At 42.2% G+C, this 25,570-nt stretch overlaps 2 protein-coding genes across 2 annotated transcripts; both read left to right on the top strand.

The window, feature by feature from the left end:
- The first annotated feature begins 1,013 nt into the window (after positions 1 to 1,013).
- Positions 1,014 to 23,994, top strand: LOC6545249. The gene is made up of 4 exons (XM_001973270.3): positions 1,014 to 1,382; positions 18,384 to 18,489; positions 20,522 to 20,821; positions 22,433 to 23,994. Exons 2-4 carry the CDS (start codon positions 18,484 to 18,486, stop codon positions 23,555 to 23,557), a joined length of 1,431 nt encoding a protein of 476 aa, XP_001973306.3. The 5' UTR covers positions 1,014 to 1,382; positions 18,384 to 18,483; the 3' UTR covers positions 23,558 to 23,994.
- LOC6545250 (accessory gland protein Acp76A) lies at positions 8,276 to 9,500 on the top strand. The gene is made up of 2 exons (XM_001973271.3): positions 8,276 to 9,245; positions 9,316 to 9,500. Exons 1-2 carry the CDS (start codon positions 8,276 to 8,278, stop codon positions 9,432 to 9,434), a joined length of 1,089 nt encoding a protein of 362 aa, XP_001973307.2. The 3' UTR covers positions 9,435 to 9,500.
- Positions 23,995 to 25,570: the final 1,576 nt, after the last annotated feature.

Below are 25,570 nucleotides of genomic sequence, written 5' to 3'. Positions count from 1 at the left end.
GTTAGAGATTTCCCCAAGGCTGAGCCGCCATCGCCATTCACACAACTATTCGCAGTTTTGTTAAGAGTTTAGCGAGACTATTTTGGGCGGAGCATTCAAAGTGGAGCCAGGGGCTAAGCCGTCCAAGGCCATCTGCATTTCAAATGACCAACGCAACAATGAAGGCTGAGAATCAACAAAAGAGGAGTGCCCCTAAAACAAAAACCCAGCAAAAAGCAGCAACATCGGCAGTGACAATAACACTGAACAGAGAATTGTCGCATGCAGGGTGGGGCCAACACACACACATTCGAAAAGTGGGGGCTACTTAAAAACAGCGCACACATGACGTCATTAAGCATATTAAATGAGTTTACAACGTTTTTGCACACCGCCAAAAAAAGACATTAAAATCCCGAAAACGAGATGTTTTTGCCTCGAACTTGACGTTCTTATAAGAAAAAACAAAAGTGAATTGCAAAAAATTCGCTAAGTACTTTGTAAAGTTTGGACTATTTTCTTTGACAAAACTAAGAAATATCTGTGTGCTTTATTATTTAAAATGTTGAGCTTGGACTTAGGAATATATTACTATAATTAACACTCATTTAGTATATATTATGAGTTAATTCATGTAAGTTTTAGGAGCTATAAATCCTTCTATAAGAAAAGCAACCTACTATAAAATCAAAGTAAAAAATCAAAATCATTATAATCTTTCAATCGTTTAATCAAGTTGGAAAGCTTTTCCCTCTATATACATTTTTTTCTGAGTGTCTTGTTGCATGGCGCTTAGAGATGAGCAGCAAAACGGTAAAAGGCCATTAACAAACGCCTAATGGCGCACTTGAGACACTTTGCAGCCAAGGGGGCGTGGTCGGTGGGCGGAGGGCGGAGGGCGATATAGGGTTAAGCCAAGAGCTGATAATGCGAATGGATCTGCTGCGAAAGTCGCCCCAAATGGCCAAGCGGGCGAAGCTTCTCCTTCTCCTTCCTCGTCCCGTTTTCATTTGCTCACTCGCTGCGCTCGAAAATTGAAGTATTAAATATTTATCCAGTGCACAGAAGAAATCACATTAGCTCGGCAATGTGTCGCGGTAATATACAAAAATGGAGCCTCTAATGCATATGTGAAATGATCAACCAAAGGGCCATTTATCAGCATCCCCGAAGTGAGCTGGAAAAAGTGTAAAAATAAACAAGCCGCCCGCAACTAACAAGCAAACAACAGCCATAACAATTTGTCAAGTACACGACCACACACCCAAAAACACAAAGCAGGTGAAAATCCAAATAAACGCGCGCGTTTTAAAACGCCCCAAAGCAGCGAGCGGCAGGCAAAGGATTATCGCGATGGCAAGGACCACGGAACTGAAGCTGGCTATGGTGGATCCTGCGAAATGGTAAGTTGGCCCACATTACCGCCACTGACCCACTGACGATCCAGAGTACATGTTCTGTACAGTGATGACGATTTAAAAAACATTTTATGCTTTTACTAGTATTGTAAAGTTATGGTATGATTATTAATTCAAAGTGGGAAAAAACAATTGATTCTGCAACGCAAATTTGTATTTCTGCCCAAACGCTCTACATCTCTCCTGCTCCTCCCAACCAATCAATAATATCGAGTTAGCTAACGCGAACTGCAAGTTGGTATCCGTGTTCGTGGGGGTTTCTGTGGGCGTGTGCTGGTGAGTAAGTGTTGTCGGAAAAAGCACGTGGAGTTTATAAAATATGCAGGGCAATATGTACATACTTAAGCATCCCGGAGAGACGGAGCAGCTCATCCGAGCAAAAGATGAACATGTCAAAGCCAACGGCCATTGCTTTTGTTTTTTACAGGAGCGTTTGCCCACGCGTACAGGAGCAATATATATGAAAATATTCCTTGTATACCTTTCTGCCGCCGTATTTTACATGGAATTACATATGCGCGTGCTGAAGATTCCATTACGGCGGACAAAATCTCAGAATGCCCATCTCAAAGCGCTCTTAATATAAATCTGCTGTGCCGTGCTGTGGATAATGAAATAATAATCTGTATCGCCGGCAAACAAGCATTCACTTAATGGAGGATTAGCCAGAAATGTTCTTTGATGAGCTTAATGGAGTTGAGGATAGGCGAATGGCTGGAAATTTGCAGCTAGGGAGCTTCAAAGTGATTTAAATGGGGGATTAGCATTTGCTATCTGATTTATGGTTTAGATGGTTTTGAATGTCTTAAGTAAGAACAGCTAACTACTCATTTATTTTAATGATCAACAAAATGTGAGGATAACTTAATAGTGTCAAATTGCCAAATTCAATTCAATTCAATGTACTCTTTAAGTAAGAAATTTTGTGTCAACAATTTAATCGGTTTTCCGTTGAAGTGGGATTTACATAAGTACAAAAACCCCAAATCCTTTACGACCACCCACAAAGAATACCGTGATAACAGGCAAGAAATAAATATTAGCATTCAACAGCTTTCATTTGAATACACATTCAAACTCTGCCACCCAGGAACATAAATCGGCTGCCATTGTGGCATTTAAATCCAGATGGCAGACGTAAACATACCGAGAAGATAGGATTCCATTGTTGTCACTCCGATTGGCGTAGTAGACACGGGGAAATCTAATGCCAAAACACGTCGAATCGTTTGGCCAAAAATAGCTGCAGGAATAAATAACTAGAGCCGCGGAAAGAATGTGGAAGGCTTTGTGCGGGCCATGGAGTTGTAATTAAAAGGATATCCATATTCATTTCGTGTAAGCAGCCGCAGGGAGGCAAAAGCGTGGCATGCACGTCTAAGGACGAAGGACTCGGAACAGTGGAAAAAGCGTATTTTGGAGAAGGGCCCGAGTGTGGCATGTCGCTTTGTGTATTTGTCAGACTGGCTGGAACGCCACCAAAGAATGCTGACAGGAGCATTCCTGGTCCCAGCTTTCTCGTCTTTTCCCATAGTGTGGTACTGAAAGCAACATAATCTGTGTGCACTGAAACAAATATAAAAGGCTAAAATGCCAATGATGCAGATCCAAAATCTGTTTGGCGATGCAGTAAAAATTAATCAAAGGCTCAAGAACTTGCGGACTTTTGTCTATCCAGTTCCATATATGGTTAGAACATTTTAAACTATTGTGCTTTCAAATTTAATTTTCAGAAAAAGATAACTTGGGTTGTGTAAAGAGTGTGTAAGGAATCGTTCAGCAATACCCGCTAACAATATACTTGTTATCCATTTGTGGTTTCAAGCCTACTATACAGATAGTTCGGGTAGCCTTAATTTTCAGGCTGGCGTCGTTAATGCGACCCGCTTGCATATTTGTTTCACTCGAAAGCATCGAGGTCTGCCGAGGGTCTGGGTTTGGCTACGGGCTTTCTTTCGGCCTATTTTGTGGCCGAGGCTTTGCATGTTGCAAACAATTTTCCAGAGCAGCGGCAGCAAAGCGGCAAAATGTTCGTGCGACTAATTTGTGAAAAAAAGGAAGAAAGCCCGGCCGAGCAAAAACAACAACGCCAACTGGCACGAGACGTTAAAATCAACGGTCCGTGTCCATTAAAAACGGGGCCAGGTGGCAGAAAAAAAAAAACAAAAATATTATAAACGCAACTCTCTGCGTTCCTTTTAATGAGAAATTATCACAAAAAAATTAACGTCAGCGAAAAAGGCGAGCAATCGGCGGCACACTTAATGCCCCGAATGAACTGTTCGGATATATACCATATACGGGTATATGTACACAAACAAGCAGAACAACCTTTTCCGACAATTGGTAAACACACAAAGCTAATAAAAAACTGTAAAATATTCAACAATTGGCAAAGCTTTTAAGAGTCTTACAGACGCTCCTGATATTGAAATGTAAACCCCGCATTTTTTCCGCCCCACAGCGGGCGCCAACAAATATGCTACTCAGAGCGCTACACCGAAAATTATGGGGGTGGTGATAAAGTGGGTGGAGATAAATAAGTGGCGCATGTTGAATAAAATGAGCTGAAGGAGAAGAAAGTGAGTTCTGTTGGAAATTCTGTTTTGGCAAATTTAAAGATATTTTGCCATACTACTTAAACGGTGAATTAATTTAATTCCAACTTAAAAATGCTTTTATTACTTAATTTTTTTGCAACATTTAGCAAGTATATGGTAAATCATCGTACTTTACTCTATTTAAAGGCCTTAGCATAGAATATAGGCCCTAAGTACGCGTTTTCCATCAATCACCGCACCACCGTCGGTTATTGAAGTCGAACATTACCTATAAAGGTCGAGCCAAGCTTCACTTATAAATAGCCAACTCAGGAGAGTTCTATACGCTAAGATTATGACCAGCCAGAACAGAACTCACGCACACAGACAACGTCGACTGGCTTAGGGAAAATCCTCGCTTTTATAATGAGCATAAAGGATAACCACAACAAAGCCCAAGGCCAAGCGGAAGTTGGAGCTACTTACGAAATATGCATAGAATTATGATCTAACGAAAGTGCGATTTAATTGAAATGAATGAGGAGCGCAAAACTTTTTTGTAGCAAACGCAAAGCAAACACCAGCGGGGAAACCAACTACAAAACAAAACGTAAACATTTCAATTATGTCGCTGCGGCTGAAAAACTTTTTCGAGCTAATTAAGCTCAATGGGTGCTCAGAGTGGAGCTTCAGTTCCAGTAATTAGCCCGCAGAAGTATAAACAAAGCCAGGAACTCGAAAGCAAATGAGCCGAGTCCAAATGACAAGGAGAAGGGGCGGAAAATGGCGGCAGATGGCAAGAACAATGGCATCAGGCCATTTCCGGTTTGCTCATGTGTGCTGTCGCTTTCCACCGCCAGGGGGCGCTCCAGAGCTCCGCTTCCGCTGGCCTTTCGCCCACCCTTTCTGCGATTGTGTAGGTGCTCGCCTTTATGTGGGTGTCGCAGCAACAGTTTGTTGCTTTGTTTGGCTGCTTGTTTGCCAAGACAACGACACGCTTATAAATTTTTAATTAAATTGTTGTTTTTCAGTTTGTCGCCCTTGCTGTTGCTGTTTTTGTTAGTGCTATTGCATTGATTGTCCTGTGTCTAGAGCCCATATCCTTTGTTTGGCCACGGGCTCACTATGGCTCGTGCAATCGCCTGTTCATACTTGATAGCTTCCACGGGGCAAATTGAGTTGTTTAACCTGCAATTGAACCGCCCGAGAGATTAAGTGGTGGAAGTCCGTTACGCCTAACCTTTGCAAAGTATATCAGATTGCTCTGAAGAGTGAGTGGAAGAAGTGTATGGAAGAACTAAAGGTGCTAGCTGGCTTTATTACATTTTGAATGCAGCTATCTGCAAGTATCATGTATTTATGGCTTTCATATCTCTTCTGTATTTGCTAATCTTTAAGTTCTGTTAAGTTTTGATTGGTTATAGAAAGCTACGATCATGTAACAGAGGAGTAGGATCATATTTCATTACCAACACAACATGCAGAAGGAGCACCAGAAGATTATCCACATGTACACTTGTCTACACCATTAATAACAAATTTATTATGTATTCCCTATCAGGGCTCAACCAAAAGCTGAAGCCAAAGCCCCATCGAGACAATTTACATGTCTGAACAAATTTTTGTTGGGCTTGCCCATGACAAATTAACTTATTTAGTTGCGGCAGCAGCGGACTGTCGTACGAAATAATTTATCAAATTCCTATATAAATTATTGATGTCCTCGCTGAGGACGCCGCTTCAGTGTGTGGGTGTTCCTGAGTAGGTGAGTGTTGCATGTAAGCTGTACATGTGCTCACGCCCACACAATATTTTCTCGCTCCTGCTGCACGGCAAATGAATAAAAATTGCCGTCAGGCGTAGGCGTAGTGGCAAATGCCAATCACGGGCATTAAGTTGGCAGTAAAGGAACAGAGGTGGATTTCGGGGCTCCACTCTGGGTGGGAGGTGTAATGAGCTCTTTGGGCTCTTAACTGGAAATCGGGGCCAGATGATAAATGACATTGCAGTCGAGGGCCCTCAAAATTAACATAATTTTCTCCTTTTAATTGGCTGATGGACACACAGTGCACTGCAAAACATTGTGCCTAACAAGAAAGGTGTTAAATGCTACAAAAAGTAGGCTTAGCTACTTTCCATAAGAATAATATATTCTCGTATTAGGGCTCATAAGACGTAAATTACTCATACGCAACGTTGTCCATTGGGAGTGTTTAACCGGGAATCCTTTTCATTCTTAGCAAAAACCATTATCTTAGTTTAGTTTTTAAGAGCCCCATCGGTTTCTCCCTGTGTATACAGAGCAAGGAGGAACTGCCATGGTTTTTGGTGTCGGCTAGGCTTGTTTGCGATGGTGTTGGTTCGAGTTGCTCCTGTTTCCATTGCCGTTGCTTCTGTCGGTGCCGGGTAATTTCGCATGCAAATAACTGGAAATTAGTGTAAGTGCTGACTGACATGCCACACACAGAGCGGCAAAGCCAGTGCCTGTGTCTCGTCCTGGCTCCTGACTGCTGGCTCCTGGATCCTTAGCACCTCCGCCCCCCGCTGGCAAGATCCCCGCCGCCTTTGCCGAGTTCTCGGCTAGGTGAGCAGCCCAAGGAAGAGCCAGAGCAAATGGCGGCGACGGAGATAAACAGACGATGGCACAATAAAGTGGCAACCGCTCAGGAAAACGACTGTGCACTGCAATCAAAATCAAATACTGGGGCCACAGTCATTATCATCACTATAATTTTCTACAATTGTCTAAACTTGTTGCTTGAACGTGCTAATGTAAAAACAATTTATAATATTAATTACACTTTAGAGTCGCATCTTGAAGTTGCTTACACAAGCCACTCTTGATTACACTTCATCCCCTAAATGGGGACTTGCCAACTTTTCGCTCAGTGTGCGCGGTTTACATGAAGCTCCATGTGGGCGTTGCATGGCAGCATATCTAAATCGACTTGCCACCCGCTGCCAATCCAACTTCCCCCTTCGACCCGCTGCTCGCTGTCATGGAAGATCAGCGCTTTAAAACGCCATTAAAATGCAATGAGCGCTCAAACGTTTTATGCCACGAGCTGAGCTCGGTTATAAAAGTGCACTTGGTTAACTCGGCGGGTTGCAAGGGAAACGGAAGTGAAAAGCGTTGCGTATAGATGGTGTAAACATAATTATGAAACCTGGCTGGTTTCCCATGAGAAGTAGACTGGTTCGGGTATGTTGCCATTTTTAATTTTGTTATTATCATAATTTATCGCTGCTCCAGAGAAATACGCTATCTACATTTGGCTTGATTAACAGCAAAGCTGATTGCATTCATAAATAACAAATTTGCAGTACTTAGTAGCGCTGAAGATAAGTAAAGCATTCATGAACCGGTGTTTATTTATGCATTTAGTTATTCTTAAGATACAGCATATTAATGATATTGGACTCAGTTGAGTTTAAGGGAAGGATCGATGTTCTTCTGCCAGAATGCGCCGAATGCTAATTTCTGCGTTGCAGAGTCCACATTGCTGGCTGATTAAATGTAGAGTTTGTTGGATTTTATGTGTATTTGCCTATACTTGTAATGTAATTGTTCTCATGGATTGTGCAAGAAAACGGCTTCCTCATTATATTTATATGGCTTCGGTTCCACAGTAATATAACATTCAGTGGCTTTTGAGGATGCCTTATACTTTTGAGGTATATAAGCAGTACTTACCTATGTTAATTATTACCTTTAAAGAAGTCCGAACAGATTACCGATTTTCATATTTATACGCAGTGTATGAATGCCATTTCTGCTTAGTGCTTTTTTATATAATCCTATAAGATACCTTTTGTTCCGGTTGGAATCATCAGTGTAGATACATGTAAACTTATCATAGCATTTTTTAGGAAGGGAATATGCTCGCGTACTGCATTTTTCTTTGAATTACTATTAAATGACATCGATATCCACTAATGTAACTTAAAGCTCCGTGTAAATACCAATTTCATCGTATTATTATTTATCCATGAATAATTTGTAGCGGCAGTAAAATGGTTAGCCTTGTATACACTCTAATGACACCCCTGCTTCGCAATTTTCGTAAAGAAGTAATGAAGTTACATACAAGTAAATAATACAAGTAAACACATTTTAATTTTAAAGCTTACCACAAAATTTTAGAGATTGATCGAGATTGATCGATTGATGTAGTTATGGGGATCTATTGTTACAGATAATCTGCGAAATAGGCATTAACTAGTCCGGTGTACGTATACAATGTGGTTCACAGCTATTACCATTTTAATGAAAGTGAAATTCCCCCTCTCTTAAATCGACCGCATACAGAAGAAATTAGTTACATTTTAACAGCAGAAATGGTTCAACGCGTTTTAATTTGTTTCCTGCTCTTCCTAGTCAATCATTTGCATGCGAGTGATTTTGATGTTAAGTTGATAAAGCAACTGAGCAGAGGTCGATTGCCGCGGAACTTTGTGTTTTCTCCATTTGCGATTCACCAGGCTCTCGCAGTGCTCTATCAGAGCAAGGATAACATCACGGACAGCCAGATAGAAAGAGCCCTTGAATTAACTGGATTTCGTAAGGAGGAGATCTTCTCCTTACTCGGAGAAGCTCGGGAAAAGGCTGTTCAGGCAAAATTTACGTTGGCAAATCGAATTTATTTGGCCGATGATTACAATGCATCGCAGAATATTATGAAAATAGGCGGAAATCTGGGCGTTGATGTGAAAAATATAAAGTTCTCCGACGGCCACAGCTCAGCGAATGAGATCAAGAAGTGGTTAAATAAATCCATCGACAATGCTGGAAACAATCTATTTGGCAAAAAGGATATAGACAAAACCACTCGAGTTGTGGCTGTTCAAGGAACGTCATTTGCATGTGTGTGGAAACACCGAGAAAAGGCGATGACAAATAGGACATTTCGCTGGATACGGCCGAATAGAAGAACCTTTGTCTATAGGGTCCAAATGATATACATCGAAGCACCGATGGAGTTTTTCAGCGGGGATCAATGTCGCGGTGTTATGGTCCCATTCTCTAACACTGATATCGGAATGCTGGTATTATTACCAAGGTCACATTATACACCCCAGCAAGTACTGCAAAACCTGGACAAATTTTTGAACATGAAGTTGCGAAAAGGGGAGGCGACGCATCTCTTCCTACCAAAATTTAAAGTCCAGGAAACTATGGATCTTAATGCGGCCCTGAAAGCTTTGGGCATCACGGATGTGTTTACTAACGGGGACAAGGAATCTAAGTCAAATGCCGCGATTTTTAAGCAGTATAATTCATTGGATGTGGATCAAAATCGGCTGTTGAGTAAGTTAGCTTCAGAATCCTGAAAGGATTCGTCACAGCTGAACAACTGATTTCAAAACTCTAATTCCAGTGACTATAGATGTGAGCAACGACTTCGACGATAGAGACTTATATGTCAACCGCGGTTTTGTGTTCGTAATCAAGGATAAGAACACCATTTACATGGTCGGTCGCATGGAGACGGTTTGACAGTGCGGTTGCAGGAATTTACAGTGAAATGTCAGCCGAGTTGTATATTAAATTAACTTGAACTAATCCAAGCAGAGCCGCACAAAACTGTGTTTATTTCGGTCATTAGTCAGAGGGTTGGAGCGGGCTTATCCCGCAAATTCCCCGATGGCATTGTTTACAACGTTGCCGCGCATATTAATTGCCTGTTTAAGCAAATTGAGGCCACAAAACATCAGCATCAACGTTGTTTTTCAGCTCCTGTTCCCTTTTTAATTTTTTTTTCTGCTTTGTGTGTTTGGTGCCCCGAGGCATTCCACAATTACTCGCGATTGCGGTGCCACCGAAGCCAAATGCTGACAATTGCATCATGGCAGTCGAGTGGCGACCCTCCTCGCAAGCTGCAATTGCATAAATTATAAGACTGGGGCACCGGAAACCCACGCTGATTTCCCACCAACCCAGCGGTACCACAAAGACATCCACGGCAGCCCTCTAAGTGTCGGCTGCTCCGCAGGACTCGAAATGCACGGCATTAAGGATGTGGTAAGTGGTGGGACGTTCTGGTGGTCTCCTCAGCTGCAATACAGGGCTTTGATTTCGGGTTAGCTGGCGCTGGATTTAGGTCGAATAAACACAGGTATCCAGTGTCGCAATAAATTATTCAAGTTCCGGGTTGCTCAACCGTTTCTCTGCAACTATTGATTTCAAAATATAGAGTCTAACCCATATGCCTTTAACAGCATATTTTCAAATGCAGGCACCCGAAGTAGGTATTTTTATTTTTATATATATTTTTTCCATTTAATGAGATCTTAAGTTGCAAACGCAAAATCAATTTTGTGCATTTGTGTTGCGTATTTAATAATTTATGAGTTAATGGACAAGAACTGTCAAATAACAGAAGCATTTATACGTCAGTAAAATAATGCTGCTGACGTTCCAAGGCTCATTAGGAAACAATTAACCCAGAAAACAATACGCCGATTTGCGGATTTTTTAAGTTGTTACACAACATGGCATTGCCCATACGCCCCGTTGGCCGCACAAACACAAACTTGCATGCGCCAAGTGCGTTTATAGGTTATAATAAAAACCGATGGCGCCTACGACTCACATGGCCAGCAGGATTCCCGGTCAGGGTAAGTGCTGTTTTCCCGGGGTGATTGCTGACACGTACAGCTTATAAAATGCAACAGAGTGCAGCGACATTGACTCGGCCCCACCGAGAAATTCCAGAAAGAATTCCAGAGCCAAGGGCCACGGATGACAAAGGAAGTGCGTTAAAAAGGTGGATTCATTCGGATTGGTCAGATGTCTGCCACGAACTACGGGGAAACGGGCGAGGAATAACCAGGAAAATAGTGTTTTTCCTTATGGTGCATCCGTGTACTCAACAATCAACATTTTCTTCAAAACTAACCATATTTAATTTTTTCACTTGAACACTATTTCGAATATAAAGGAGTGTTCTCTGCAGTCTCGCTCGTTAAAGTTGACCTTGGGAAACGGAAATTTTATAAATAATGCTTAAAAGTTTTTAGCTTGCAGCGTTGGATTTGTTGCACTACAATTTACACAAGTGGTGAAAGCAGAACGTTGTCTTTGTTAATTTAAACATAGTCGAGGCGAGGTTCGCAATATTCTTGATAGAAAGATTGAAAGTATTGATTTGTATTAAACAACTGGTAGAAGCCGTAGCAAATTCCTAGTAAGCGTGGCAACTCTCACCTAAATAATTGTTTCAAAGTGGAACACAAACTGAAAGTCGTGGGAAAAGTCAAATAACCCACGAATCGGAAAACTTCGATGAGAACAAATGGAAACAATTATAAGGCAGACAACGGATACTGCCACTTCTCATAGAAGCGCTCCCTTTGTTCTCGCACTTCAACTTTATCCTTGCCTTTTTCTTGCTCCCTCCTCTGCACAAAAGTTAAACTCACTTAATTGAATTGAATGCCAAACATCGACGTCGATGAGGATGATCATGATGGAGGCAAAGTGCACTCGAGTGCAAGTTATTCAGCCAGCTCTTCTTGCAGCTGGCAATATGGCAAATGGATTTTGGTAACAATTCCTTAGATTATAACTGCCTGCCTGCCTTCGAGTTCGAAGGGCAAGGCGCAGAAAGGAAATGAGGATGTGTACTAGCGTGTCAAAACGGCATAAACTAAATCACATTTTAGCCCATTGTTTGTTGTGGGACATGGCAGAAAAGGGCATAAAAACGATAACCAACAAGCGCATAAGAAATGGCAAACGTTCACGGGGTTGAATATCGGAAAATCTTTATCTGAGCATTAGCATTAAATGAATTTTTACGGGTATAGCTACTAAAACAAACACTTTGCTAATAATTTTGATGCATTAGTACAAAAAATCAGAAACGACGCTCACACACACACCCTTGTAATAATTATATATATTATTTAAAACCGAAACTGATGCACCGAAAAAAAACACTTTATGGTTAATAACGAAGAAGCTATGGTTTCTGTTCTTTTATTACCAATTTATTTGCTAAAATTATAGCACCTAAATTATAAAGTCGTCCGATTTTATTAATATTAAATGCCAAATTATATATTGTTTACAAACTGGTGTATACCGGACAAGACTGCATTACGATTAAAAACATGAACCAAAGGCAAATTTTCTCTATTTTTGACTAAAATCAATATACCTTCTGCAAGGATATAAGAAGTAACCAGCCTATGTAATGTCCGAAATGTGCAGGAATAAACCCTAAGATGGAACTTTATCTAATATCCAGGGAGGTTTCAATATAATTCTCTGATAATCCCCCCAAATTAAACCTTGTAAACGACCCTCGCTCAACTGTTGACTCTCGCCTCAACGGCAAAAGTTCTCCTTTGTCTCCGCCAGACTTATATTGAATTTTCACATGACTCTGAACCATAGTCAGCTCTAGCAGTTCACAGGACCCCCGATTTCCTCGCCAGGATATCCACCCCACAGCTCATTTAACACATTGACTTTTGGCTTATTAACACCGGGACACAAAGGAAGGGTCAGCTTCGTGGCTGTTTAACTAATGGACTGGGCATTAAATCGAATTCGCTCGTTATACACCTGACTTCGATTATAATCGATAATGATTTGTGTGCGTAAGTCAGGGGAAGTCAGTCGCCACGTGCCATTACTCGCAGATTATAGTAAGTGCACATGTTTGCCGGGAAATTTAAACAGGATTTTTCCTTCTTACATGGCAATCAACAGAATATATTAAGGAACTTTAGAGTTTTAGCTGCCCACTTATTATTTAAGCTTCAATGACCACTTCGTTGTAGAAGAGTTCGTGCCCCATTTGTTTACTTAATGCGGCCATCGACTTCGACTGCTAGTTCTTTTCAATTAAAAACTTATTTGGCACATTTCAAATGCTAAACTAGAAGCGGTCTGGCGAATTTCACTCGCCCGACAATTTGTGGCTGCTCCTCGACGAAAGTTTCGTCCTGTGAAAAGTCGCGTTGTGCTACGCATAGAAATTGAGTTGCCCCCATTGTTGGCCCCATTGTTATTGTTGTGGCCACAAAATGGTTGGCGCACAACAACACTTAAGCTTAAGTGACTGCTCGAGACTTTGTGTTCTTCCCCCTTTTCCATTTTATTTCATTTTGGCGAGCGGAGCGGAGAGTCCTTGTGACTGCGTGACCGGAAAGTGTTTGGTGCTTCCGGCTGCCGCAGCCACCGAAGCGGCCAAAACCACCGCAGCAGCCAAAACCGCAGCGGAAGTTTTGCCACGTAGACAATAACACCCATACAATCGCAGTTACAAGTACTCGGGCACGAATACAATGACAGAGTGGACGAGTCCTCGCGAGGGCTTCCACCTTCCACCTATTGAAACCCAAAACATTGAGGCCCTATGAATTTTGTATGCTCTGAAATAAATATTGTGTCGTGTCCTGGAAAAGAGTGGCAGCTAAAAAATATATTTTCAGTGAACGCAGCTTTTTGTTAAATTTGGGTTTTCTTGGGTGTCATTTTAAATTAGTAAACATATTCTACGTATTCATTACTTGCCCGGGCAGTTAGGCATCTCTACCGCTTCGTTGTGAATTCCAGTCGCCTTCTGAAGAGTTTAAGGCATTCGCATTCCGAAGTCAGTCAAATATTGACCAGATGCCCAGGACCTCAGGAAAGACCGTACAAAGGTTATACCAAGCAACAGCTGTTATCCCGAAAACAAAGTGGATTTTCGAAAGTGGAAAGCGACAAATGCGGTCAGCAAAGAACGGGAAACCCTAGGCGGACAGGAAAAGCTAGCGATGCGATTCGGATGCAGATACAGTCTTCTAAAAACAGATTGCTCATAGGCAGCAAAATGTCACGTTCCGACCGTAAAATGTGCTAAATTGTTAATTCGGCAAACATACCAAAGCCGTTAGCGAAATGGAGTAACAATAAAAATCCGAAAGGAATGGGTCAGCTATTGGACATCCCGTTTTCATTTCGCTGCCTTCGCGATTTTATGCAAATTCCGTCTTGGATGGAAATACCTGTGAAGGTGAAAAATAAAAGTTGAGTTAATTGCTTCTGCATAAAACAGCCGCCAAGAGGCAGAGAGTCAAAGAAAAAGCTGGCGAGGAAGTGGAATGGGGATTGGGAAAGGAGTGGGGCAGAAATGAAACTCAGATGAGCTGCCATTTGAGTTGGTGCTCAATTGGGTGGAACGATTTTTCATCCATTGGCTTCCATTTTGTGGGGAGCTGTTCGGGAAAACTGCGGAGAACTGAAGGAAGTCTGCGAATGAGTTTAAACAAGATATAATGCTAAAGTCGAGTTCCCCGACTATCAGATACCTGTTACTCAGCTAGTGGAAGTGCAAACGAGAAATTTACCTACTGTAAATTACATACTGTTACATACTTTCCAACGAAACTAGTATCCCTTTTACTCTACGACTAACGGGTATAAAATTGTGCAAACTTTAAGGCACAGTCAAATACACAGCTATTTTTTGAAAATTTATTTAGGCAAATAAAATAAAATGATATGAGCAGATACTAGCTGACTTGCGAAAAAAACATTTATTACATTTTAAAAGAACTTTTTTCTACATTTCATCTGCAAATATTTTTACAGTTCTTCATCATTAGACCTATGTATATGTAAGGATCACACTCTTAGAAGGAATAATGACCCTTAGTAAGCATGTAAGTTAATTCTTTATGAGAAATTAACGACAGAGCCAAAATAAGCGTGATTAATGCAATCAAGTGTTTTGGCGTTTGTCAACAATCTCCGGCAAATCATGATCGAGTTAGGGTCACTCCTAACCCATTTCATTTGTCAAAGGCAATGCGAAAAGCTGTGCGTAAGCCAAATGAATTTGGGCTAGGGTTAACTGGCCCCATAAAGCAGCCTTATAAATGAGGGTACGAGCGGTTCTTAGCAGCTAATAAGTGCCCCAAACAAGTTTCTTAATCCCATACCCAGCATTTTCACGACTAGGTCAACGAACAGGTTGACGCTTGTCAACTGAACCCCTCCTAAAAACACAGCTGGGAATTCATTAGGGTCCAGCTGGCCATAATTCAAATACTCCTGTGCCGAAAACAATGGCTCGACTTCAATGAGAGTTGAACGACTCCCACAAAAAGCGTAGAAAAGTTCCCACCGAGAGGTAAACGACTCGGTTTGCCCGACAAAGTATTCTATAATATTTTACACATGAAAGTTTAGTGCCGCAGTCGAAAAAAACAAGAAAGGTCCGGATCCCCGACCAAAAACACATTGTTGGCAGCACGGGCTACATAAATAATTTCCACCACACACTTACTCACCAGCCGAGTCCTGGCACTTTGGCTAAATGGAGTGTAATAAAATTTAAATTGCTTTTGTCTGGATTTTCCTTTAGTGTTAAAGTTGTAGTGGCCCTTGCAATGGCGGAACTTCCTCATATAGGCCAAGCATACTTTTTGGTGGATCCACGTTAGCTGACAATTCAATGTCTTTATTAAAAAAAATATTTGAAGAATATTGTTATTTTCATAATTTAAGAACTGGCAACCAAATTGTTATTTACGAAGTATTTTAGTACTCAGATTATTGCTCAATATAAAAGGCGATTTCAGCTACATTCATGCACAAAGTTTTGTAATAAATCCAATTTGACTAAAAAAGGTTTATAAACTTGAAGCGAACTATTTGTTGACTCAAGGAGCTTGTCATGCAACTACAAATAAATAGCGAGCATTTCAGCAAAGCCTTTTAAGGGATTTTTATATAATTATATGTTTGACATACTACTTATTTTAAATGATCATATTGAAAGGGGTTGCACTTCTCGAAACTTTTCAAGGGGCCTTGCAAAGTAAAAATAGGTTTGTAAGTTTGCTGACCACGCTCGGAAATTGACCCACTGTGCCGGACAAAGGCCACACATTTCGGCATTTATAACAATTGCCCAAATTGCTGCTAATTAAATATGATTTAGCTGGCTGGTGGCAACGTCTGTCTTTGGCTGAGCTGTCAATATTTGTCAGGAAGCGGGCGATAAAGCCGCCGTGTCCTTGCACTCACACAGACGTGTCTGGGACTGGCCCTGACCCCTGACATTAGACCGTGGCAGGGACGGGGAACTGGCCTCGGGCAGCCAAATTTGTTTATAATTCAAATAGCAGGAAAAAGGCGAGCTATGCAACAGCAGCGAACATTGTGGAATTGTACAAATTGTACAAAAACGGGGCAAGGAAAACACGTTAAGCAAACACGATAACGATACTATATAGATATGAGTAGGGGGCCAGCAAGGACAACAAGGACACTGCCGAAACACAAGCAGGCAAATTTATTTCAATTTAAAAATTTTGGTCACGCTCAACACAAAAAGCGAGTTAAGCAAGTAAGTCTAGGGGGCAAAGTAAAATCGGGTAAAGGAGGTGGGCCAACTGCCATTTGTATAATTGCTGTCGTGATGGAGGAGCAGACGCTGCTCCTGTCCTCTCCCAGTCCCTCGAAGATGCCCACTTTATGCCCTGACACGCTCCAAGGACGCTTGACAGCAAATGGATAAGGACATTATCATCTGTGGACAGGGGGCTTAAAAACGGCAATGTGAAAACTAGCCAGCTCGAGGATAACCGGCGGCTAGATGTTATTGAAATTTGAGATGAGCATTGGTCCAGCCGGAAAAACAAAGCAAGCTAAATTGAAGTTAGAAATGTGTATCAGAGATGCAATTTGGTAAACAACAATTGTTGCTTAAGCGAGAAAACCGTTTGAAAATTATATACATTTTCCTGCTTAATTCGAAGTAATTTGAGTAAATTGCAGGGTGCATGACTAAATTTATACGAAGAATAGCAGAGAATTGTGGGTATTTCGCAAGAACAGCGCGATATTTATTAGAAAAAAAAGCGATTGTAATTTCAGTGAGAGTTTTTGGCCTTTAATTCACTTCACGCCGCCATCTCCTGTGAAATATTTATGCAGGAAAACGAGCAAGCCAGTCAACCGTCGACGATTTATGTCTGGGAATTACTTGATATGCAATGGCGATTCGGAATCGCAGACAGGCGTTCAGTGCCGACAAGGCTGCAAGTGCATATATATTGGAGTGGTGCTATAGGATATAGCTATACTTGTATAGTGCAACTGGCCAGTCCGGGGCCTTGACAATGGCAATGAGACCGTCGGACTCGTGTGTTGACATCGATTGACAAGGTGTGCGGGTCGAAGGCCAGCTCCGCAACTGCGGCCAACTTTTTCCAACCGAGTTCGAGTTCAAGTCGCTGGCACAAAAACAAACGTGAATGTCGTTAAGTTGAGGTAACCCACGTGTTGTCCTTGCCGGAGCGACGGCTATGTGCAACAAGCAATCCGAGAGGCGTGGGACTGGGAATCGGTCCAGGTGTCCCTGTTTTTCTATACGACCCTATGGTTGTGTGCGGTCCGATTGTTGTGGCTGTTGGAAGCGGTCACAAAACTTGCGGCATCCTTGAGGCAATCAACGAAGTGGTAGGGAAAGTGGAAAGGGACTGCAATAAGTTTTGGGCACAGGACCTAATAAAGACGCTCATTTGAATCTCTGATTCTTTAATATCGTGAAAGTGAAAAGCAACGCCATTTAATGGGGCATAAAAACACTCTAGCCCATTAGAGCGAAAAACCAAGGCTGCCCTTCAGCAGCCATAAATAAATCCGTGGCACACTAATTTATCACATTGCCGCTTAAGTAAGGGTGCAAACACTAAATTATCGCACTCCGGAGACATTTACCAGCACTTTAGAGTGTCAACAACAGCCAGCAGCAAGTGATGCGATCCGCAAGGCGAACTTAATTCAACGTAACGAATTGAATTGCTCAAACTAATTATTGGACCGTCCACCGCAGCTGGGGCAGCATGGGGGCAGAGGAGGGTCCTTGTGGTTCCGGAGGGACCCCGGAATCGTGTCCATGTCCGTGTCCGGCGACTGATTTATGCTCGCAGGCGTCGCAAAAGCATTCATCCATCGTGGCACCAACAGAATATCCTTCAACTTGACCACCATCAATGGGAAGGAGGTCGGTCCTTCATATTGCGGTTGCCCCACACACAAACACACACGCACACACGCACACACGAATACATGGCTGAATGCGAGTGTTCGAAATGTCCTTGTCAAGCACTAATGGCGTCGTCGCCATCGCCTTTGTCCTTGCCAGCGTGTTAATGTGCGACAGTTTCCTGCTCTGATGTTTCCTTCCAGCAAGCTGAAATCGAATTGAAAGGCTGCATTTTAAAATTCCCTGTTTGCTTGTACCAGGTAAAGCAATCGAAACCTGTTTCCGGCGCGCCGTGCATCCAATCCGTCTCCTTTGAAGAAACGAATTGGGAGCCAGGACATCTGGGCCGCTGGCATGAGGTCTCTGGGGTCAACAGAACGCTGCACTTGCTCCTCCTATACCGCTTGATTTATCCTCTTCTCTGACTCGATTCCTGTGTTTTCCCATTGCAGAATTTATGCCTGTGCAGTTTACCATCGATTTTCGTCTTGCGCCACAACGGACTGGGGATGAAACACCAAACACATAAAACGGATTTGATATTAAAAAAATATGCAGGTAAAATACGCCCCGACCTCAGAGGGTTAGGGTGCACCTATAAACACTCGAACTTGAACAAATTATGTTTTTTATTTCTGAGAACTGAAACATGTATTCAACACTTTTTGGATATTATTGCGGCAAATAGCTCATAATTTGTAAAATACTTATTGGCTTACAAACAAAATATATAAGCAGAATGCTGAGCGAAACACATTTTAATTGTAAATAGGACAGAAATTACGATACCTTTTAAATTAAAAAAACAAAGTACCATTAATGGCAACAGTGCGTATGAGTGATATAACAAAGCAAGGTCAACTGCCACGCATTTAATCTGGTTTTCTTATTTAATACTATAGTCAGAGTGATTGAATCGTTTAAATATGGGTTTAAAGTTTACATAACACAAACAGATTGCGAATTAGCGTGAACTATTTAAATTGCCCGAAGTATAAGTACAGAAAAAGCGTAGTCAGGACTTTTTAAAATACTCCGACAATGTTCCATTGAGAGCAGAGAATTCGCGGTTGCCTATAAGTTGCAATATGGCGCACTTGCAGCAGAATCACCCTAGCCACATGTTGGGTGCCCCATGGAAGGCGAGCACGTGGAGCACCGAACTGAACGCCAAACTGCGAATAGAGAACACCGAATGGCACACAACGGCGACAAACATTGGCAAACAATGGCAAACAATGGCTTCTAGCGACTGCGGCTTATCGCCAAATGCAACATGGCGGCGGCAAAGTCACGTCTCAGGTGGCTCCTGGCCACGGGTTGTTTCTGCTGTTGTGGCACGGTTGTTGCCATTTGTCAGCGGAAAACAACACACAAGCCTTTTTAATACAGACACACTCGCCGACCGACATGCACACGAATTGCGGAATGAGGAGCTCAAACAAGGGGCAAGTGCCACAGTTTAAATTGAAAAAATAATGCGCGAATTTGGCCATGGGCATACGAGGTCGATGATGATCATGATGATGACGGCGGTTCAACTGGAACACGGTTCAGTACAAAGAGATGCAGCATTTCGCCAACGCAAATAATTATCGGTAATGTACAAAGGTCAAAGGGATGGGTCTTCCCACACGCGGGCTTAAATTGAATAACTCCGTGACAAGAGTACCTGTTGCGGTCAATTAATTAGAAATCAGCAGCAGAGTTTCTAAATTATTGCGACTTTGAACCGGAAATGGCTCGCATAAACAGCGAGAGCTGCAAATGGTTGAGTAATTAAATTATGCAAATTTTGCGTGCCAGCAAAATCATTATTTAGAAGTGAAACGTGCAAATTGAATTTTAATATTTAAAGGGGAGAGCAAAAATCATTCAACTTAATTTGGTTTGCAGAACAGTAAGAATTAATTTCCATACCAGACAGGTTTTTTAATACAGTTTTCATTAACCACAATACCTATTACCTATTGCTTATTACTAAATGTTTTATCGGATAGACACAAAATAATTCAGCGATTAATTAAAGCTAGCACGACATTTTTGTCATGAAAAACTCTTAATAAACAGGAAATAAAATGACACTTATGAATCGAACTGCATGAGCCATGCCAATTAATGCCTTCCATTTATTCAACTAATTGGAATATTTAATTTATTTCATTATTGAAAATATGAGGAGGCTAGTTCCTTTTAAATTAAAACACAGAAGACTGACGAAAATTAATAATTAACTGGTGAGAAACTAAAATATGCAACACACATATTATATAAAACGGAATAATAAAGTAGAGGAATAATAATTTGTTCTTGTGCATTATTGCCCCATTTAATTCGTTTAATAAATGGGCAATTCTTTTAAATTGAGTATATTAAGTGTATTTTTATTTTTATCGGTGAAAAACTGAGTCGAAAGAAAATATTTCAAAAATACCGCATGTGAAGTGCACTCGTGCCAAAAACTTTTTTGTGCATCCAAAAAGAGTAGATTTCCCAATGTTACCAGCCGTGCAAACAACACTAATGAACACCCAAACATGGAGAAGTTCTCGTGAAAAGCCAATTATTCAATCCGCGTTTCCACTTGCAGAAACAAGAAAAAAGGCGCGAGCTGCGCCTGAAGCGATTCTGGCGCTCCCCCAAGACCACATCCTCGGAGGACTCCAATGGCTATGAGAGTCCCACGAGGACGAAGGCGTCCAGTGCCGGCGGCAGCAGCGATGCCCAGCGATTTAACCACCTGCACTACACCAGCCTGTCGCAGGGATCGGGCACCTCCTCCTCGGCGGGCGGAGCCACTGCATCCGGAGCGGGGGCGCCGCCTCTTGGGCAGTCCGGCAGCAACAAGCCCTCCTGCTCGCTGCCACTTTTGCAGGTGTGGCCCAGCCAGGTAGGTCCTTGTCTCCCCATTTTTGATCTGGTTTCCAACACGCAGTGGCGAAAAAACACGTTCCAAACTCCGGAAATTCAGGTTAACGTAAAGCATTTTGTTTAATTTTATACATTTTTTTATTTCTTTAGAGATATACATATATCCATTTCGAAATTTTGTCTTTATATACGCAAGAATCCTTCGAGTTTTACAAAATAGTCCACCTTGGCATCTCCCACATAAAGATGTTTTGGAACGTGTTGTTTTCCCATATGTGAAACATAGCGTTGAAAAAAAAATGTAGACCAATATATGTGTATTGGGAAAAAAGCAACCGCAGCAGTTCCGAAACTTGGGGCTTTTTAGTTTTATTTTTAATGAATCTCTCGCTAGCGAGCGGTTTTTACGCTGTGGCCAGTTGTGCGTTTTTGCGTTAATTTGTTTCTCCGACTCTCTATTTCTTCCCGCTACACCAACACCACCAAACCCCACCCACACCACCAAAACACCACCACCACCACCTCCAAACACCAACACCTCCAAACACCAACACCCGCCTAAAAAACATACATACCCCTCTGTGTGTGCGTTGCGTGTTTGGTTCGGTTATGGTTTTGGTTTGGTTTGGTTCGGTTCGGTTCGGTTTGTCTTGGTTTGGTTATGGATATGGTTTCGGATTGGATTGGTTTTGGTTCTGATTCTGGTTCTGGTTCTGACAATGGTTCTGATTCTGATTCCGATTCCGGTTCGGTTTTGATTGCTGGTCTGCTGTGGTAGCCGCTCCTGCGCCAGGAGGGCTTCGTTCAGTTGCGTCGAAACAGCGGCCCCGAGGGTCAGCGGGTATGATTTCCATTCAGTTCCTCTTTTTCCAGTCTCTCTAGTCTGCTCCACTTCTTCTCTACTCTCTATCTAATATATGCTACTCGTAACTACTAACTACCTAGATTTTTGCATGCCTCGATTAACTATTTTGAAAGAGCCTCCAACGAGCTCCAATCTTTTTTGACTACTAACTGTATAAATCTGACCACAGTACCCTTCTTGTTCAGGTTATTTTGTGTATTCTACACGTCTTTTTAGCCTAGAATTCGATACTCATGTAATTTTGTTGGGAATTCTTTCGCTAAATTCTATTTGGTTTTTCATGCACCATTTTTTGCTGGGCTGGTCGACCATTGCTAAGGGAATGTATAGCTACCATTTTGCCTAATTTCGAATAAATATGTAAATATTCATTGGAATTTGCAAGCAAAATGCTTGAAAGTACGCAATTTTAATAAAATTCAATTCAAATTTAATAAAATTACTTTAAAAGTCATTTGGCTTTGTACCGCTCTTGTCGATCAACCCAAGCTCACCCCACCCAAAGTCACCTTGTATAAGTAAATCCCACGACACAACACTTCTCCCTGTATAAAAAGGCAAGCCCCACCACCGAAATACGTTTTGAACCACCCAACTAACCAAGTCACCTTTGAGAATATACCACTCTTTCCGAAAATGCAGCGAATCCCACACTGCACTTGAGAACCGGCTTGAAAGCTCCCCGAATCCCCTACGTAACTCCCCGAATGATCCTTCCCAGGATGCAAATGTAGCCTATCTTATATGTGATCTCGACTCTTGCAGGATTCGCCGCGCGGCGAGGCGGATGGCCAGTCCTTCGTGTTCCCGGCCATTGTGGAGACGAGTGTCAGCAGCCCGACAGCCGTGGCCAGCGGAAGTGGCAGTATCGGGAGCACCAACCTGAGTCTGAACGCGAGGAGGAGCAGCAACCACCTCAGCTTGTCCACGGACCGGCGGAGTTCTCTGTACTGTGATACCCTGCACGCCGGCGACTCCGGCATCGATTCGGTGCAGGCCTCGCCCTCGCCGAACGCCTTCATAGCTCCACCGGGGGTTCACAACCTGCCGCTGGGCCAGACGGGCGGAGGATCCTGCCATGTGTCGCCCACCAGCACACCCACCCAGGGATCCCCCAATTTGTCGCTGGGACGCAGGAGCATGCGGAACAGCATTTGCGTGGTGCCCAGTGGGAACGGGCGGAGGAAGTCGAGCGCCCTGCTGCATCCGGACCACGCCCGACTGTTCGCCCTGCGGATGAAGCATGCGGCCGCCCTGGAGAGGGCGCAAACCTCTCCGGACCAAACCTCCATCGAGGACGCCAACGAGTTCCACGACAATGGACTGGCCACCAACCTGCGGCTGTGCTCGGCCTCCTCGTCGACGACGTCGTCGCTGACATCCGTGGCCGCGGTCAGCCTGGGCGGTGCCGGTGGTGCGGGTGGTACGAACACGACCTGTGGCTCCTCCTCCGGCTCCGCCTACGCTGTGGGCGCGGCGGGCGTCCAGCAGCGCGTCTCCGATCCCTGGCTGCAGCCGCAATCCGATCGGGAACGGGACTCCCGGCACGACGGCAGGCGCAGGTCCTCCACGATGACCGCTCGCTACTCCCTGTTCGATGCCCTGGACCTGGAGTACGTGCTCTTGAGGGCCGCTGCCCGCGGTTCCGTGGGTCCCTACAGCCTCAGTGAGTCCATACACAAGCTCACCTTCACCCAGTCATTGGCTTTCCCTGCTCTGGCTCGGGGCCTGGCCACCAAACGGCGGAGATCGGCCACGCACACCAGCTCACGGCCCCTGAATCCCCATGAGTCCGGTCTGAATACCTGCGCCAAGGTGGTCACCGCCGTCGTCCTGGTGGCCCTGTCCTTCATGGTGTTCCTCATCGTCTACAAGTTCGTGAGGACGTGAGGTTTGCTCCTGGCCCCGTCGCCAGAGCTCCCAGTCACATATCAGGCCAACTACGGAGCGGAGGAGGGGTCCACATCGTCCTCCATCATCTCGTCGGCGGGCCGCAGTCTGGGCAAGCACATGTCGGGGTTCAGGAGCAAATTGGGTCTGCGTCAGGCCGACTTCGAGTGATCCTTGTGAAGATCGTTTGAACAGACATTAGAACACTGGTCGCCAACATTTTTGCTACTCGGAATGGATTAAATAGATTTCACCAATTCCATATCCCAAAAATATTTTGTATTGGATGAAAAACGTACTATAAAGAATACATACGAGTATTTCCTTGAAAAATACCGACGAAAACAATTTCGTTGTGGTACAAAATGGCTAACCAGTGACATTTTTGTGATAAACTATCAATGAACGCAAATTTTTCCACAAAAAAAAACAGAAAACATCACACAGAAAAAAAAAGTGGAACATATGCATGTAAGTTAAATAAAAATACAAAATTAAAGGCTTAAACGTTTAGTAAAAACAGCTTCAAGAGGCTTGCCAGAGTTTCATCAAATTTATAATATACTTATGAATAATATTTTTTATAAATATAAAATCGCAGCTCGCATTTCCTAGGCTCCTATTTAGCGAAGATTTTTGAATGGAGATCCAAATCCAGTTTCATTGTTTGCAGTTGAAGTGCCTAACTAATTTTAATCGAACTACAAATTACATTAATACTCGCTTACTTTTGTTCTCTTCTTAAAAACGAATTTAGAAATTGGCAGCTGCTTGGAAATGAAACTGCTTATGCGCTGCAGTAGTCCAAATAATTTTTCCAGTAGATAAACTTTTTTGAGGGTAAAATAGAAGTGTTGGAGGAATTTGAGAGGACATATATATACATTCAAACCTGATTTTATAGCATTGTTTTATATTATATTAGAAAAGATAATTACTATTTAAAATGTCTAAATCCCTTTTTTAAGACCTTAATAGCAGAATTTTGATATTCCATTTACATTTAAGTTCTTAAGTTGATTTGGAATTTAGTATTCTTTAAAATCATTTTGTATATTCTTAATTGTTTTAAATTGTATTCGCTTGTATATGGAAGCTCCTAAGTCAATTAAGAACCACAGCAACTCTTATGATTTTATAATTATGCTTAACTAATTCGTTTACCACTCCTTACAAGCTCCAAAACACCATGTTAGTGTTATATAATTGGCATTAGTCTTAAGGATCAGGAAAACTGGCAGGCGAATAGGAAACTACAAACAAGATACATTTGTACTGAGTTGTTAAACGGCTAGATGAAATAGATGATATGATATATATGGAAATCCAGGCATATTTAATTAACATATTTATGGTAGCTATATATAGTTATACAAGCAAATATATATGTATATGTATACATGCATTATATATCTGTATATGGGTGTTTATAAATTTATATCTAAGCGGCTTAAATGTGACAAAGCACTTGCTGAAATACCAACACAAACTCTCTACTCTTAACTTGCTGCCTTACTTTCCTCTAGTGAAAATAGTTGAAAATATCGAAAGGATTAACGAACAAGCCCCGACTAACAAATTCTTCATAAATTGCTGCCTTACTTTCCTATACGAATAAAAAGAAAATCGAACTAAACCTTTTGAAGAAACCTCTTTATCTCTCAGAGCTTTTTTTCCTATTTCCTCTACGAGCTTGGCCTACCAAAGAACCTAAAATGTGCAAAAAAGAAGCAGACACATTTTACATAGAGTAAAGAATTATATACTAAATGTAAAGTTCAATATACGATATTAATATTAAAGCTGGCTAAAGGATACATATTTTGTTGCATAAGTATAAGTTATTCCTGCCCTCTCTTGCATAAACGATTTCTATATTTGTCGATGGCATTCATCAACATTTATGCATAGTTTTACGACCTCTACTTTTTCATTACGATTGGTGTGCAACCAACTATGGTTAAATGAAACTGCATATTAAATGTCACAAAACCAGAATGGAAAGAAATGAAA

The sequence above is a fragment of the Drosophila erecta genome, unplaced genomic scaffold, assembly GCF_003286155.1.
Source record: "Drosophila erecta strain 14021-0224.00,06,07 unplaced genomic scaffold, DereRS2 tig00000021-arrow-pilon, whole genome shotgun sequence".
Taxonomy (NCBI): domain Eukaryota; kingdom Metazoa; phylum Arthropoda; class Insecta; order Diptera; family Drosophilidae; genus Drosophila; species Drosophila erecta.
Note: the sequence above shows the minus strand (reverse complement) of the source record. Positions and strands in the feature narration are given on the sequence as shown.